The 16,646-nt window shown below is 31.9% G+C and overlaps 1 protein-coding gene across 3 annotated transcripts; it reads left to right on the top strand.

Moving 5' to 3' along the window:
* The first annotated feature begins 749 nt into the window (after positions 1-749).
* LOC127071841 (farnesol dehydrogenase-like) lies at positions 750-7,336 on the top strand. 3 transcript variants are annotated; one of them, XM_051011589.1, is made up of 7 exons: positions 3,453-3,860; positions 4,646-4,788; positions 5,132-5,466; positions 6,056-6,182; positions 6,501-6,654; positions 6,786-6,929; positions 7,032-7,336. In XM_051011589.1, exons 3-7 carry the CDS (start codon positions 5,166-5,168, stop codon positions 7,068-7,070), a joined length of 765 nt encoding a protein of 254 aa, XP_050867546.1. In that variant the 5' UTR covers positions 3,453-3,860; positions 4,646-4,788; positions 5,132-5,165; the 3' UTR covers positions 7,071-7,336. The 3 variants fall into 3 exon arrangements, with proteins under 3 accessions (XP_050867548.1, XP_050867547.1, XP_050867546.1); XM_051011591.1 differs by lacking the exons at positions 3,453-3,860; positions 4,646-4,788 and adding an exon at positions 750-928; XM_051011590.1 differs by lacking the exon at positions 4,646-4,788 and having other exon boundaries at positions 3,452-3,860.
* The last annotated feature ends 9,310 nt before the right edge of the window (positions 7,337-16,646 follow it).

Raw genomic sequence — 16,646 nt, forward strand, 5'->3', positions numbered from 1 at the left:
AAGAAAGAAGAAAGATAAAAAGGAACAAAAAGATTAAACCACGTAACGAGAAAAATTAGAGATACTCCTCTCGTCATTAATCCTGTAGCAACGATATGCAGTTTAGTCGTGTATAAGTATCGTCCTTTACGTCGTCAGATTATACGAAATAAATGAAAAATAAAAAATAATCACAGTTCTGGTGAAGATCTAGAAATAATACATATTAAAGTATCAATAAAATTAAAGTGTTAGAATAAATAGAATAAATCATTACCTTTCTTCAAGATTTCGCGTTCATCCAGTTTCAACAACAGATTATTTGATTGTAGATAAAATTCTGGTTCGATTATGATTAAAAAAAAGAAAAAAAAAACAATGATATCTAAGAAGGATTTACTATCGATCAGTTTGTTTTTATATCACAGTTCTGATAAAGATCTAAAACGATGTATATAAGATATTAAAAAAAAAAAAAAAAGAAGAGAGAAAAACTGGAATGAAAAATATAAAATCAGAGAAATACGATTCTTTCCTCGAGATATCGTTTATCCTGTTTTAACGATGCATGAGATGTAGCATTAATACTTATTCATCTTGTTCATATCGAGTTACGAAAGAATTGTAAAAGGAAAATCGAGAAACAGAATATGCAAACGAATGTACATAAATACATATGTCGTACTACATACAATACATAGAAAAATAATAAAAGGTAGTAACGATTATTGCAAATGATTTTTCTTTCAGTATTCTTCGTTCCACGATGGTATACGCGAAATCTGAAGATCCTTGATCAGTATTATTGTGAAACGAGGACGATCGTTTGGATCTCAACTTTGATCGTCAGCTGCGACGAGTTTATTTCCTACGACCGTGGACCACTTTGATTTATCGCTGTTTCTCAGTCGGCCAGTTATACAGTCGAAGTAAAAATAGCTTCATCAAGGTGAGACGATTTTTTCTCCTCTTTTTTTTTTTCTTATTTCTTTCTTCTTTTTCTTTCTCTTGCTTTTTAACATGAATTATTTTGTAATTATTATATTGCGGATTTTAATAAGACATTAATAGATTTCATTTGAATAAAACGCGCATTATAATAAGAAATTAATAGATTTTATTTGAATATATACATAAAATATAGATTGTATACATTAAAACGTAATGCATATTAGATATACATTAGATGAACATTCATTTCATATTGATCCGTGTTATGCGAGTCAATATATTATATAATTTTCATTATCATTAGATTTTACAGTTATAATATTTATTTTTGAATAAAATTTTCTTCGTCATTCGAAAACAACGTTAAAGTAATTAAAAATAAAATAGACACTACATATAATCAGAATATTTTTGAACAACACCATATTATCGATGATCTAATACTATGAAAATTCAATTATTCTAATTCGACATTATATCTCTTAAACCTTTTCCATCTACATATCCATGCATTTATTAAATATAAAATTATCATAATACAAAATCAATATAAAATTTTCTTCGTCGTTCGAAAACAACGTTAAAGTAATTAAAAATAAAATAGACACTACATATAATCAGAATATTTTTGAACAACACCATATTATCGATGATCTAATACTATGAAAATTCAATTATTCTAATTCGACATTATATCTCTTAAATCTTTTCCATCTACATATCCATGCATTTATTAAATATAAAATTATCATAATACAAAATCAATATAAAATTTTCTTCGTCGTTCGAAAACAACGTTAAAGTAATTAAAAATAAAATAGACACTACATGTAATCAGAATATTTTTGAACAACACCTTATTATCGATGATCTAATACTATGAAAATTCAATTATTCTAATTCGACACTATATCCCTTAAACCTTTTCCATCTACATATCTATGCATTTATTTAGTTATATACCAAAGATTTCCTTCGTACTCCATTTATTATCGTGTCCAGGAAGATTCGAGAAATTCCAAGTATACTTTTCTCTCTAGAATGGAATATTTTAGCCGTACGATAAGATCGTTTCTTTGAAAAACGATAGGGATCTCAGGGAATCGTCCGTTGGGATTGCAAAATATTCCGATATTCCGTACAACGTTTCCGAAAGAGATTGCTTTGGATCCAGTAGTGGTGTTGCCCTCAGGAGAAGGACCAGGATAGAAAAGGAGGATAGAAAGGTTAGGAGGGGAGTCTGAGGGTTGTGGAAGGGGCCAGAGCCGGGACCAGGACCGGTGATGGGGATGGAGATATGGGAGGGGATGGGAGAGGGTTGTGGTAGGGGGAGGGTTATAGAGGGTTGTGGCAGGTCACGTCGTCGCGCGCTCTCTTCTCTACTAAGAGATGGAAAAGGACGAAGCGGTCAGAAGAATGGAAGTGGTGGATAAACGGATAACCTTAAGCCCAAAGTTCTTCGTTCAACTTTTGTCAGAACGTGCCCGTGCTCTTGGAGTTACGGGTCTTTCGAAACGTTTTAGAAAAAAGGAAAAAGAAAGAGGGAGAAAACATAAACGAAAAAAAGAAGAAATGTTTCACGTTCGTCTTTTCTAACCGATTATCCGTTCTCGAAATGTAGATCTATCTTTGTTCGTAGTCTCGTCGTAGTCGTAGTTGTCGTTTCTTTGAATAAGTCCTTCATTCATTTTGAATACGACGTAAATCTCATTCCTGAATCGTCCTTTAGTATCTTTCCTTTTTGATGTACTACTGTGGATTCTGTAATATAGATTTAGTCATGTAAACTGAGTGAGTTTTCCTCGATGCGTTACAATCACGCTCTTTTCTCTCTCTCTCTTTCTTTCTATTTATCTCTTTTTCTTTTATCTTTCCTCTCTTTGTCTCTTTATAGTATTATTTTATTACGTATTATGTTTGATTTTTATTAGCTTCGAATTTGTTTCCCAAATATTTTCATACCCTTATACGTAGTAACATTTAATATTATCTCTTACTTATACCGTTTCATCAACTTTTCTTTTTCATTTTTATCGTGTATTTTATCCTTCTTCTTCTTTTCTTTTCTTTTCTTTTATTTATACTTTTTTTTTGTGATTCTTTCGTTCCTACTTATCCAACGTTATTATCGACAAATGAATTAAGGCTTGAATATATAGATATAATGTATGTAACGAGTATGTCGCTTTTCTCATTGTGAATTTGTCATTGTATTTGTTGAACATAAGAATGAAACGTAACACATTTAAGTGTGTTTGAACTCAGTACGTTTTGTAAGAGCGATATGCGAAAGACATATATATATATATATATATATATATATATATATATTCTAATTTATACTATCATCTTTAGTATACTCGTTGACCTTATTTATGAGATTATATTCGAGCTGAAAAACGAAGCAGAACGTTTTGATAACAGCCGTAACAGCCATAACAAGAGAATTTCTCTTGGATTGGCCAAGAGTGCGTTCATTGGAAGTTATTGTTAGTACGCGACATGTTTTAGCGTATGCGCGTTCTCTCTTTCTCTCTCTCTCTCTCTCTTTCTTCTCGTTCTTCTCTCTTTCTTTTTTATCTTTTTGCCTTTTGTATCGTGAATGCAGCACAGTCCCAACGTGTTCCATCGGGAAATCTTCGAGAGACGACGAGTTTTTCGGACGATATATACTAACCGTGGCCGCGAATAAACGCCAGGAAAGTATATATGTAACGTAAAGGATACAAGAAAGGAGTCTGTGAATTCAAGAGAAAACAAACGGGTTTCCACGCAGTTTTATATATATACATATAATACATATATCGGATAAAAATGAATAAAATAAGTATACAGTTATTATAATGTTCGTTACAACGATAAATATTTAAACGTATTTCTAATAGATATAGGACAAAAAAGTTGTAATATTTTCTTCCATCGTTAAATAGGTGAGTACGTAAAAAAAGAGTAAGTTTGTGGTAAAATGTTCGTATAATTTCATCATAATTTTTGTAAAAATGCATATGTATATATTTTCATTCTTTTGTTTTTTTTTTGTACACTCATTCGTCATTCGTTAGATAACGTTTAGATGTCTAAACATGACGGAAACAAAATATTATATGTACCTGTGTGTGTGTGATGTAGTACGTTCTAAAATCCGGTGCAAACGAGCAACTAGTGATTCATGCAAGTTGCCTACGTTACTATGCGCTCGTATGCGATACTATATTCAAAATATATGTTTGTCATGATGTACGTTTGAAGGACGACAAAATGCCGTCTAGGAGTTTAAGTATGATCAATATAATTTCGTTCTCGAACACGATAAATAATTCGAAAAAAAAATTTTACATTGAAGCAAGGTGTAAATTTATACTTCTATTTCGTTCAAGTAATACGTTCTTCTTTTCTTTTCTTTTTCTTTTCTTTTTTTTTCTTTCAGACAAAAATAAATTTGTAAAATTATTAAAAAGAGTAATATGTTTGATAACGCGAACGATAATATTTTTGTTCGGTAACTTAAGTAATAATTTTTCTTTCTCTTCTTCTTTTTTATATTCTACGCGTAAATACCGATTATAATTATTAAGATCATTCCATTAAGATCGTCTATTAAGATTATCTACTTAAATGAACGTAATAATGATAATAATAATAGTAATAACTACAACATATATGAGGAAAGTTAAAAATAATATTTATTTGTTTTTCCTTATTGCTGATGACGTAGTCAATAGATAAGGGTCAATATGATATATAATAGAGTGGTCGATATGATCAGAACAATTACTGCTATTAGAATCGTCAGTGTCGAGTTAAAATAGTTACAATTCGTCAATTATTAAGAAAAAAAAGAGCAGAATCCCGAGAATTGTACGTATTCGACTTATTGTTAATTAAATAAACATTTTTATTATTAATAATATAAATTAAGTAATAATATAAATTGATATAGTTTCAAGCGTTATAATATTTATTTGATTTTATTTAGAAAAGGTTTAGAAAATTGTTAGAAACGAATAGTAAGATATGAATAGTAAGTAAAATCGTGATAGAAAATGTATTTTTAATCGATAGAGATAAAGATATTTTTAATCGATATTTATTTTTTATTCTTCTTTCTTTTTTGTTTTTGTTTCTTTCTGTTGTTGTTTCCTTGACTTTTCTTTTTATTTCTCTTATAAACGTTGTAATTATTCTATTGAAATTTTAATAGGTTTTAACAGGTAAACCAATACGTACGGATCATAATGAATCGTTGGGAAGGAAAAGTCGCGGTCGTGACTGGTTCCGCATCCGGAATCGGTAAAGCGATTACGCGTGCTCTACTTGAAAGGAAGATAATCGTGGTTGGTTTGGATATTCAGAACGAGAAACAGAAAGAAATGACTAACAATAGAGAGAATGCGACGAATGGATATTATCCTCTTCATTGCGACATTACCAATGAGGACGAATTGGACGCTGTTTTTTTATTTGTCAAAAAGAAATTTACCGGAGTTGATATTATGGTGAATAATGCCGGTGTTATAGATTTTCAACGCATTATTGGTAAGTTTATTATTAATTCTTTCAAATAATTTTAAAATCAAAAATTTTAACATTATGCGAATAATTATTATTTAAATATTTATAATATCTTATTTATATATATATATATATATATATATATATATATATATATATATTATATAGATGAATAAATAGATAGATATGTTTGTATACATAATGTATATCGAAATTTTCATATATGGAATATATATACATACACATACACATATACATATATATATATGTGTGTATATATATTAATATTTATTTTCTCATTAATATTTATTATTCACATTTATCATATACACCAATATCGAAATAAATATATTAATTGATAAAAAAGAAAAGAAGCAAAGAAACGACATAGTAAAAGGAAGCAAAAAAAGTAGAAAAGTAGAAGGGAGAAGAAAAATATGTGCATAGGGTTCTCCCGAAAGGGTTACCATTGGGAAAGAGGGAGCTTTTATACTTTTATATGTATGCACCGTGCCATTGGAACTGGTACGGGACGAGCTTTCGGTATTACCGCGGAAGCTCGGTGGAGCCATCGTTGGCGCATTTTAAAAAATTCCATAAATTACACTTGCAGAAAGCGACAGGAAGACATTTGAAAGGCTGTTAAATATTAATGTACTCGCAATGGCTGTGTGTATGAACCGTGCAGTACGCTCGATGCGAGAGAGGAACGTCGAAGGGCATGTTTTCAATATCAACAGGTATTGTTGTTAATGAACGTCTTGCCCTACGGCATTACGCTTTGTTTATTCATTCGTATTGCGCCTGTCGACGGACGTGCTCGTTCTAAGTGAAAAATTTTCGTACGTCCCTTCGACGATTTTATTAATTGGATTTTCGATTTCATTCAGAAATTTCCTCATTGCTTTTATTTTGCTTTTGTTCTCTCTCTCTCTCTCCCTCTCTCTCTTTTTTTTTTTTTTAAGTTTACGTTCAATATACGCAATACTCTTCTGTTTTTATCGAAGAAAATATCTTCAAACGCAATCGTCTTGTGATTTAAATTGTACCCATTGCAGTGTTTTAGGACAGAAACTATTAATACCTTTTTTATCCGACGTCGATGGCTTTAACGGATGGAATTTGTATCCTGCTTCTAAACATGCCGCAGTTGCATTAACTCATACAGTCAGAGAAGAATTGTGTCTCATTAAAGCATCCATTCGAGTTACAGTGAGTTCGATTGATTGAATTTTATTTGTTTATCGTTTTGTTTTTCTTTCTTTTTTCTTTTTTCTATTTCTTAATTTATTTATTTGCATGAATACGTGTATTTCATAATCGATTAATCTCATTTTCGATAGAGTATTTGTCCAGGTATCGTGAAAACTAATCTACCCAGTAAATTCCCGGTCATTAAAGAATCAGTTGACAAACTCTCGATACTTTTACCGGAAGATGTTGCCGATGTTCTCATTTATGCGCTTGGAACACGTCCCGAGGTTCAGGTATGTGATTATTATTTTTTGTCGGGTTTTTTTTTTTTTTTATTTTTATTTGATATTACAGTGACATTAGAATTTTTCTTATTTCGTTTTATCGGATTATAGATTACAGACATAACGCTAAAACACAGAGAAGAATTATAATCTATTAAGTTTTCTATTATAAGTAGAATGGAAAATTCTACTGGCTGGTAAAAGTATTTTTCGATAACTATACGTTGATAATAAATTTAAGTCCAAAATTAAAAAGTAATTATATTCAATATATTATAATATATCAAAGAGAAACATGATAAATAAATGATACTTCGATTAAAGAAGATTCGCAAGGAAAAAAATGTAAATGTGATTTACAGTATATTTAAAAGTTTATGAATATGTTAAATTGATGAAATGGTATTATTTTTTTTTCCGTTTCTAATAACATTAAAACGATTCGATATTTCTATAAAAAAAAAAAATAAATAAATAAAAGAAAGAAGAAACACGTGAAATAAAATAAAATAAAAAAGTACTTTATATCACAATATATTGAAATATTGTGTTTTTCAATTTTACAATACATTATGGCTTTTTTTACCAACGTATAACGTTTTCTTCGAATTGATTAATCTAAACGATAAACGATATTCATAATCGAATAATCAATGTTTTATTAACGATCCAAATTTGTTGCACTTTTTATTTTTCCGCGTCTAACCACGTGCCGCGTTTGTTTTTCTCCGTTACTACCGTGTGTACATTTCGTTACCAGATTGCGCATCTATGTTTGATTTACTCTCGAAATTCTGGCCGTATGGTTATTGTTTGATATTCGCGTTAAGTAGCCTCGTTGCGATATCTACTGTCACCGATGCGGTGACCCAACGTAATATTATTTTCCTCTTCGATAGAAACCTCCATCGGAAATAACACAAGCTAATATTCCAAGAGAATATTCGATATGTTTATAATGAGACTTTGTTTCGTATTATTTCACTGGATCAACTATGAGAATAATGGCAAGATGAAAGATTATATTTTATATATACATACATATATATATAATATATATATTTATATATATTTATATATATAATGTAATATATATAATAATATATGTACAACAAAAAGTATATATACGACAAGATGAAAGATTATATTTTATATATATATATATATATATATATATATATATATATATATATATATATATATACTCTTTATTATGCTTCTATCAAATTATAAGTTTAAATCGGTATTAATTTTGTTTTTCTATATCAATGGAATTATATTTAGAAAGAAAAAATAATAATAAGAAAATAAAAAAAAAAATATGTACTATACTTTTAAAAGATATAAGAAAAATTAATTGATCGTTAAAAACTTTAAAAAACTAATCGAGTTTGCTTACAATTGAAGAAAAAAACCACAGACATAAAACAAAAAGAAAAACGCGAAGTTTATATTATCAAAAACTTGTAACATACGAAATTCTCAGGATAATGGACTTATACGTATTTGTGTAGAGGCATATTGAAAAGTTTTCGACTAGACTATATAACCAAAAGCTTCTCTTATCGTATGAAGTTTCATCGTAAACCGTCATGTAAATAAAATTTAACTATATCGTGGAAGTAGTATCAAACGTTTAATATACTTCCGGAGTAAATATATAGTTTCCTATATGTCGCTATGAAATCGAATCAACACTTTACAATTTCGTATATTTCCGTTTAATATTAAAAAAATCTATTGATACAAATTAATTCGATTTTTATATTATTCGTTGAGATAAAAGAAAAAAAAATAAAGATCTTCAATTTGAAAAAATAAAAAACTTTTAACTTCTCTTCAAGAAATTTAATTAAATTTGATAGTGGATTATTAGTTTCAGTTGAGATCGTTTCAAAAAAAGATTTCGGAGATTAAACACATGATGGATATTTTCGTTAACGTATATAAGAGGAAAAAATTTTATCCTGTTAACTCTGTATAACGAGTATTCGTCACGAAGAGATAACAATTTTTTTTTCCTTTTTACGACAAAATACGCTCGTTTTTGTTTTTTGATGAGTATACTCTGGAAGATTCGAAAAAAGAAAATTACCATTTTTGCTCTTTAGAAATAAATTTTTGTGAGAACTGTTCCCGTTCCGTGAAATTTGGAAATTAAAGTTTGAAATTATCGCAGAATGACGTTTTGGACAAATAACGTTGTTCAGTAATCAATAACGAAAGAAAAATTATTATTACCTATTATAACGTTAGAAACTTTATAGATATTTTATCGATCGTACTGTGCGAAGTATTATTTTCATACGGATAATATTATTTTTTTCTTCCTTTACTTTTCATTTCATTTCATTTCATTTCATTTCGTTGTCGTCCTAAACAAATATTCTAAAATGTATTTTTTCAATTACCATTAAAAATTTTAATTAAATTAACAAGAGGGTAATTTCTTTTTACGCGTGACGAATTAATATTCATCGTCGTGTCAAAAAAAAAAAAAGAAAAGAAAAGAAAAGAAAAAGAAAAAAGAAAAAGAAATATCTTTTCACGACAAGAGTACAAATCGTGAAACACATTTAACAGGTTAAAGTTTTGTCGATAATAACGATTAATTCGCCGATTAACAAATTAATTTAACGAAACGATTGATTTTTCGAGAAGCCAATTAACATTTCGTTATAATGTAATTCTACCTTTACATTGATTATATCTAATTATTCTCTATGTGTGTGTTCGAGTAATATATTCGTTGTCTGAATTCTTTTCTATTTTAACGTAGATAAATATAAAACAAAACCAACACAGTTAAAAGGTTAATGAAGGTAAGAAACGAAGAGAATGCGGATGGAGAGTGATGATCGATAAAGACATCTTTGCCGATGCTTCTTAGTAATGCCATTTTCTCTTTCTATCTTTCTCACTCTTTCTCTTTTTCTCTTCCTTTTCTTCCTTCTTCTTCTTCTTTTTATTTTTCTTTTTCTTTTTCTTCTTTTTCTTCTTCTTCTTTTTCTTACTCAACCAGCTCAACTCAAGCCAGACATTTAGGAATTTATATTAAAATATGCAAATTTATTGATGCGGGCATATTTGAAAACAGATAAATTATGCCGCTCGTGTATCGCGTTCGCACGATAAAATATCATGGTATATAGGAGAGGGATACTTGCTCGAGAGATCGAAGTTACTCGCATAACGACACGGTCTATCTCGAATGCGATTTATGAGGTTCCTTTTATCACGGTCGTAAATTATACCGTTCATTTACTTTCGATTGATTATATTCGGAGACACACGGCTATATCGTTTTCTTCGAGCATTATTTCAGAGTTTCTTTTTTTTTCTTTTTTTTCTTCACTTGTGCGAGTGATGATAAAAAAGGCAAAAAAAGAAACAAGTTTCATTAACATGTTACCACGAATAAATTAAATTTCGACAGGTTGTCGGATCGAAGTGTTAACGTGTGATTTTTGACGATTCGATGTTATCACAATAGATGTGTGCGTGAGTGTATGTATGTGTGAAAAATGTAGAATGTATCGTTTGAAAAAAATTCAAATATTTTTTTTTTCTTTATTTTATATTTTTCATATAAATTTGCAGATATAAAATGCTTTAAATTTTTGATCGCATGTTTCTTTTATCTTTTCTTTTTTAATATTATCTTTCTCTTCGTGCGTTTTGCAAATTAAAAATAAATCTTCAAGAAAAAATATATCAGCTTAATTCGTTCAAATGTTCGTTCATGTCGCTCTTACTTATCCATTTTTGTTTTTTTATCTATTTCAAGAGAAAGAAAAAAATTGATGAATCGAATTGTAACTTTAATACAAATAATTACTACAGTGTAGTATTTGAAAACACAAAGAAATTCGATCGATCGATTGATATACAAAGATGTTTTCGATCATTAAGTATGACACACAATGAATATTTTATTCTCTTTTATAAGATAACAATGTATATAATCTACAATATTCTTTTTTCTTGCAATAGATACGCGAGCTGTGCGAATTATTTCTATATGCATACATAGAAACATTTACTTCGATATATGTATCATCTTAAATGTTAAATAGTATACCATAACAAAAGTTTAAATCACTCAATTATTATCTTAGAAGTTTCGACACGAAGACATATTGAAAAATACGTATTATTATCCAATAACATAAATTCTCATTATCGTAACCCCGTTGAGATTGAGTTAGGATATGGAAAAAGAAAATAAATAAAAATGAAAAGAAAAAGAATGAAAATTCTGATCGCAAGAAAAATTTTGCGATTAATTCATAAGACACTATTATATATGACGTATACTTTGACTTAAAGGCCTTTCTCTTCTGTACTAACGTAGCTAGCATTGTCGTATCGTATACGTTAGAGAAACGTACGGTGTGACTTATTGTTAGACTCTAGAGTTCTATAAACTCGACAATTTAGAAGTGAAAATAGACGGGTCCACAAACAAACGTTTCGGTTTAAGTTCCACGGATATCTTCGTAACTGTTCCCGACAAGGAACGCTTCACCTTCTCTTATATGCTAACAGTTGTTTGACCGCGTTTCAACAGTTTCCGTATTTGAATAATTCCCGGAACGAATTCCAAACAGGCTTTGTAGAATTTCAAGCAATTGAGCTGAAACGGATTGTCAGAGACTTTGACTCCGGTAAAGTCGCTTTACTTCTTACTTTCGGAAATCGAGTCGTATCCTTGGGAAATTATTTGCGAGGGAAAAATGGAGTTAGATAGGTAGGTAGATATATATATATATATATATATATATATATATATATATACCTACGTATGTATATATTAAAGTGCTGGGCAAAGGGATCGGAGAGAAATGATTGAGATGAGAAGGGTGAGGAGGGAAATTGAGGGATTCGGACGAGGGGAAGTTGGGAAGAAGCGAGGGAATAACGATATCACGGTTCGACTATTTCCGAGACCGGCAATCGCATAGGGTAAACAATTTCCGTCGGACGCGTGCGTCAATACTTTTCATAAATTATCATAATCGGCCCATCGGGCATCAAATATTGACGTCAGATCGGCATGACTGAATTCGCCGGGACTTTGTACGTCGTTATATGTACTATTCAAAAAGTACGTCGAAAATTTCACGATTATTTATCATTCCTGGTCGTATATAGGCGACATTTCAACCCTCCGTTTACCCCAATTTCGCTTTACTCATCTCTTCTATATTCTCTTTCTCTCTCCCTCTCTCTCTCTCTCTCTAAAATTGTTGGGTAGAATGGTAGTGCCCTTGCAAATTGGATTAGCGCGATACGTTACGTTATTGCAGCAGACCGAAGCTTCTCTTCTACCCCTTCGACCACCCCCATATCCATTTCGGCCTTCAACCTACCTTCCTTTCATTCCCCTTTCCTCCTTTACCCTTGCATTCGGTGGTTTTGTCGCGGTATCCTTCTCCTCCTCGTCCCTTTACCTACCCCTTCATCCCACTCATTCCACACCATCCCACCCACCAACCTCCTTCTTCCTCATCCAAACGTCTAAGGATATCCATGGGAGTTTTCGACTATGCTAGGATTTGTGGCTTTCTCCTTCAACGATTTCTCTGATCGGAGCATCAGCAAAGAGAAAGATCGATGAATATACTCAATGAACAATACTATCAACGAACGCATCAAGGAAATATATCATTGTTGGACAAATAGATTCACTGCGTGTGAAACACTGCATTATTTTTGATTGATATGTTATCTGTGTTTATTAAAATTCATAAGAGTTAACGAATGTTGTTTGGTTTAAAAGAAATATGTAAATGTGTTAACGTTTTAATGTGACGTATATTGTTGTATGTAAGTATATCAGATAGTGTATCAATTTTATTTATATCTTTATTTATATCTAGAATTTGATAAATTCGAAAATTTATAAACAAATTTATTAATTCTTAATACGGATTAAATCTAATAGTGTAAAAAATTCGTATTAGTTTTGATGATCTCTCGTATATTTCCTTCGATCAATATCAACGTAGAAATTTTAGATCATCAAAGATTTTGGATAATTGGTTAAACGGTAATTCGTTCGACTTGATTGTATCTCTGAACAGAATTAATCTTATTCGAAACGATTTAACTCTGGCAAAGTAAACTAATTTATCGTATCAATAGCGTAATCAAAATATCTTACTTTGTATAAGGATAAAACGATATATTTATGATGTACAATTCATTAAAAAAAAAAAAAAAAAGAAAAGAAAATCAAGAAAAGAAAATCAAGAGTCATCTCATACTAATGTAATATGAAATGAGATATAGATAAAAATAATATTATTTCATTTTAGATTCTTAGATATAAGGAACGAACGGAGAGAAGATCCAATGAATAAATTATGCTAGTTTGCTTATGAATATTTGGGTAGTAAAATTTGACTGGCAACGCGATAGGTTCGTTAGAGTAAAATTGTTAATGCAAACATAGCCACTTTAACCAACGGTGTCACGCGTAAATGCGCTGTCAGATTTGAGGTAGTCCACGGTCGTTCAGGCATGCAAGCGAGCTCGTGTATGTCACGGCGTGCAAGTGAGGCGACGCAAGCCAGTGGTGACGGGGTGGAGGACGATGGGGGTTGCGGCACAAGAGGGTGGGAAGAGGAGGAAGCGACGGTGAATTTACGTGAAGCTAGCAACACTTTCCTTCTCGCAACGAATAGCGAAACGAGATATCGATCGGTTGTTACAAAGGAAGTATACACGGAGAAAATCAAATTTTACGGTACTTCGTAAATAGACTTTTATGGATTAGATTTTTATGAAAACGACGATATAGCATAGGTTAGATCATCCGATTATTAGGAATCTAATAATAACTTTGTTTTCTTTTTCTTCTTCTTTTTTTTCTTTCTCCGTCTCTCTCTCTCTCTTGTTTTTTTTTTTTTATCACAATTGTGTAACGACAATCGATAAATCTGGTAATAAAAAGTTATATGTGATAATAAATTTGTCAAGACAATGCTATGTTAATGATTGTACGGATGGAAAAATTCAAGCGAGTGATACTCTTGTTTTTGAGGTAATTTTGAGATATAGAGATAAACTTTGATCATGATAATTAATGACTACATTAATTTTCTTCTTCTTTTTCTTCTTCCTTTTTTTCCTCTTTTTCGTATTTAATCACTTCTTTAGTAATTAAAGGTTTAATTACTAATCAATTATGATGTGCACTCTAAAATTCATGTTTCACACTCGGTGTGCATTGATGAAATACAATAATAAGATTCATAATGATGAATATAAATAACGGAGTATCTCGAATTGAAAATGCAAATAACAGGATATAAAAATATTTTTTTGTAAAAGAAAAAAAGAAAAGGAAACGATAAAAGCAAGATATTCGATACGAATATTTCGAGAAACTTTAGAACACCGAGAGAAACCTAATCGATTTACATTCGATAGAAAATTGATCGTAAACGTCGAATAATTTCGTTGGTTCTTAAAAATACAAAAAACAAAAAAAAAGACAGAAAGAAAAAAAACAACCATTTCAATTAAAAAAATACAATTTAATTATACCTTGAAGCAATGAAAATCCATTAATATACGAACACGCATAATAACCTTTGGGTTTTGATCGAATTATTCTAAAACGTCTTGTTGGGACGTTAAGGTTGTACGACGAGCTATTCGCATCTTCGTTCTAGCCAAGCAAAGCGTGTAAATTCTATGAAGGAGCTTGTCGCTCGAAAATTAGCGTTTAGATAACGGGAATATAATCGTGGTAGACTGGGGCGTAGCAAAGTCGGAGGAGAAATTTCGTTGGGATAGGGGTAGGTAGGAAGGTGATAGAAGGGGGGTGAGAAGAAGAGGAGGCCGAGGGTATAAATAGGCCGTCGGTGGTGTCGGCGAAGGCGAGTCACGTTTAACTCAAGATTTCGAGAGTAACGTCGGAGTACGGGTGGGTGGATTGGAAATGGTGGTGATGGTGATGGTGATGGTGATAGTGATGGTGGTAGTAAGAGGAAGAAGAAGGGAGCTTGGAATCCATGGGAGAAGGGAGGTTGCAGGGTTTCTCTCTTAATCGCGCTCTCTAGACGACACATCGAGGTGCTAACCCGAGGCTCTTGTTAGTCGATTTTATATGCAGCTAGCATGCGATGCAACTTAATGCAGCATACACATGCAGAACGAAAGAGGGTTTCAGGGTGCAGGTGGCCACCGTGTATTCTGCTCAGCGATCGGCTTAGGTAATACGGTTTAAACCGTGCCGCGTTATCTTGTCTTCATTCTCTCTCTCTCTCTCTCTCTCTCTCTCTCTCTCTTTCATAAACATATATGTACGTAGACATACTATCACATGTACTCTCTCATTCTCTCTCTCTCATATTCTCTCTCTTTCTCTTACACACACACACACACACACACTCTCTCTCTCATATTCTCTCTCTTTCACACATACACACACACTTTCTCTCTCTCTCTCTTTCTCTCTCTCTCTCTCACTCACTCACTCTCTGTCTCTCTTACTCTCTCTTTCTCTCTCTCTCTCCTCATCTTTTCATCCTATCCTTCTCTCTACCGATAGTAGGACCCTTCCTCCTCTTCCGCTTCAACTTAGTAGTTGCAAAGCCGCGAAACGCTGGAGTTGCCTTATAGTTTCAACGAGCGATTTTCGACCTCTACCTAAGCTTCTACGATGCACGGTTCCGTAATGGAAAATAATGCAATGTTATTATCATGATAGAGTATAGAATTAGAATAGATTTTATTACAACATTGTTTAGTTATATTATAGATACATATATTAAACTGTTTAGTATTCTAAATGAACGATTGTCGGATATTTCTCCAGGATCGAGATCGCGATTGATACTTGAAGTTAACATACAAGTGTTAGAAATATATTAGAAATATACATATCGGTTAGAACGAGTTTCTCCTACTTCCTTGAGAATACTTCGTTCGTGAAAAATTGTCATGCAGGTGAAACACGACTCAAGCGTGACTATTAGCAATTCTCTTTCTCTCTCTCTCTCTCTATCTCTCTACTCTCTCTCTCTCTCTCTCTCTCTCTCTCTCTCTCTCTCTCTATCTCTACCTCTCTCTCTTGCTCTCTACTCTCATTTATCCTGTTTTCCTTGTGCTTTTCTGCAGATGAGTTCGGAGTCGTCGTATTTGCGAGGAAAGGTAAATTGCAAAGACGCAATAAGAGGCTCGCTCGTCCGCCAAGTCCCCGGGAAACCTAAAACGTCGTTGAAAATAAGGATATTTATCTTACATTCGTAATGAAAAACTTTCACGGTCCGCGTGCTCTCCTTCTCTCTCTCTCTCTCTCTCTCTCTCTCTTTCTTTCTCCCTTTCTCTTTCTCTTTTAGCGAGGATCGAGGAATGAAGGGACGACGGCTGGCAAGACGAATGCTTTCCTAGAATTATACGTCAGAACGCTTACCGGGACGAAACTACCAGCTCGACAGGGAAGAAACGTTTATGTCCCATTTATCAGCAGTCGGAGAGCTCTCGGCATTTACCTGCCACCTCCGATCCTCGATCCTCCGAGAGAGGATCCGTCTTAATGAAATCGTTTTCTCGGTGTCCACGACTAGATTTCCGTTTCTAATAATTTATCTCTTTCTTTATCTTTTTCTCTCTTTCTGTCTTTTTCTCTATTTCTATCTATCTCTCTTCTTCTCATTTCTTTCGTTCAAACTTTCGATCGTAAGGATCCAACGATCTTCGAATCCGAATCTT

This window comes from Vespula vulgaris, chromosome 23 (genome assembly GCF_905475345.1).
Source record: "Vespula vulgaris chromosome 23, iyVesVulg1.1, whole genome shotgun sequence".
Classification (NCBI taxonomy): domain Eukaryota; kingdom Metazoa; phylum Arthropoda; class Insecta; order Hymenoptera; family Vespidae; genus Vespula; species Vespula vulgaris.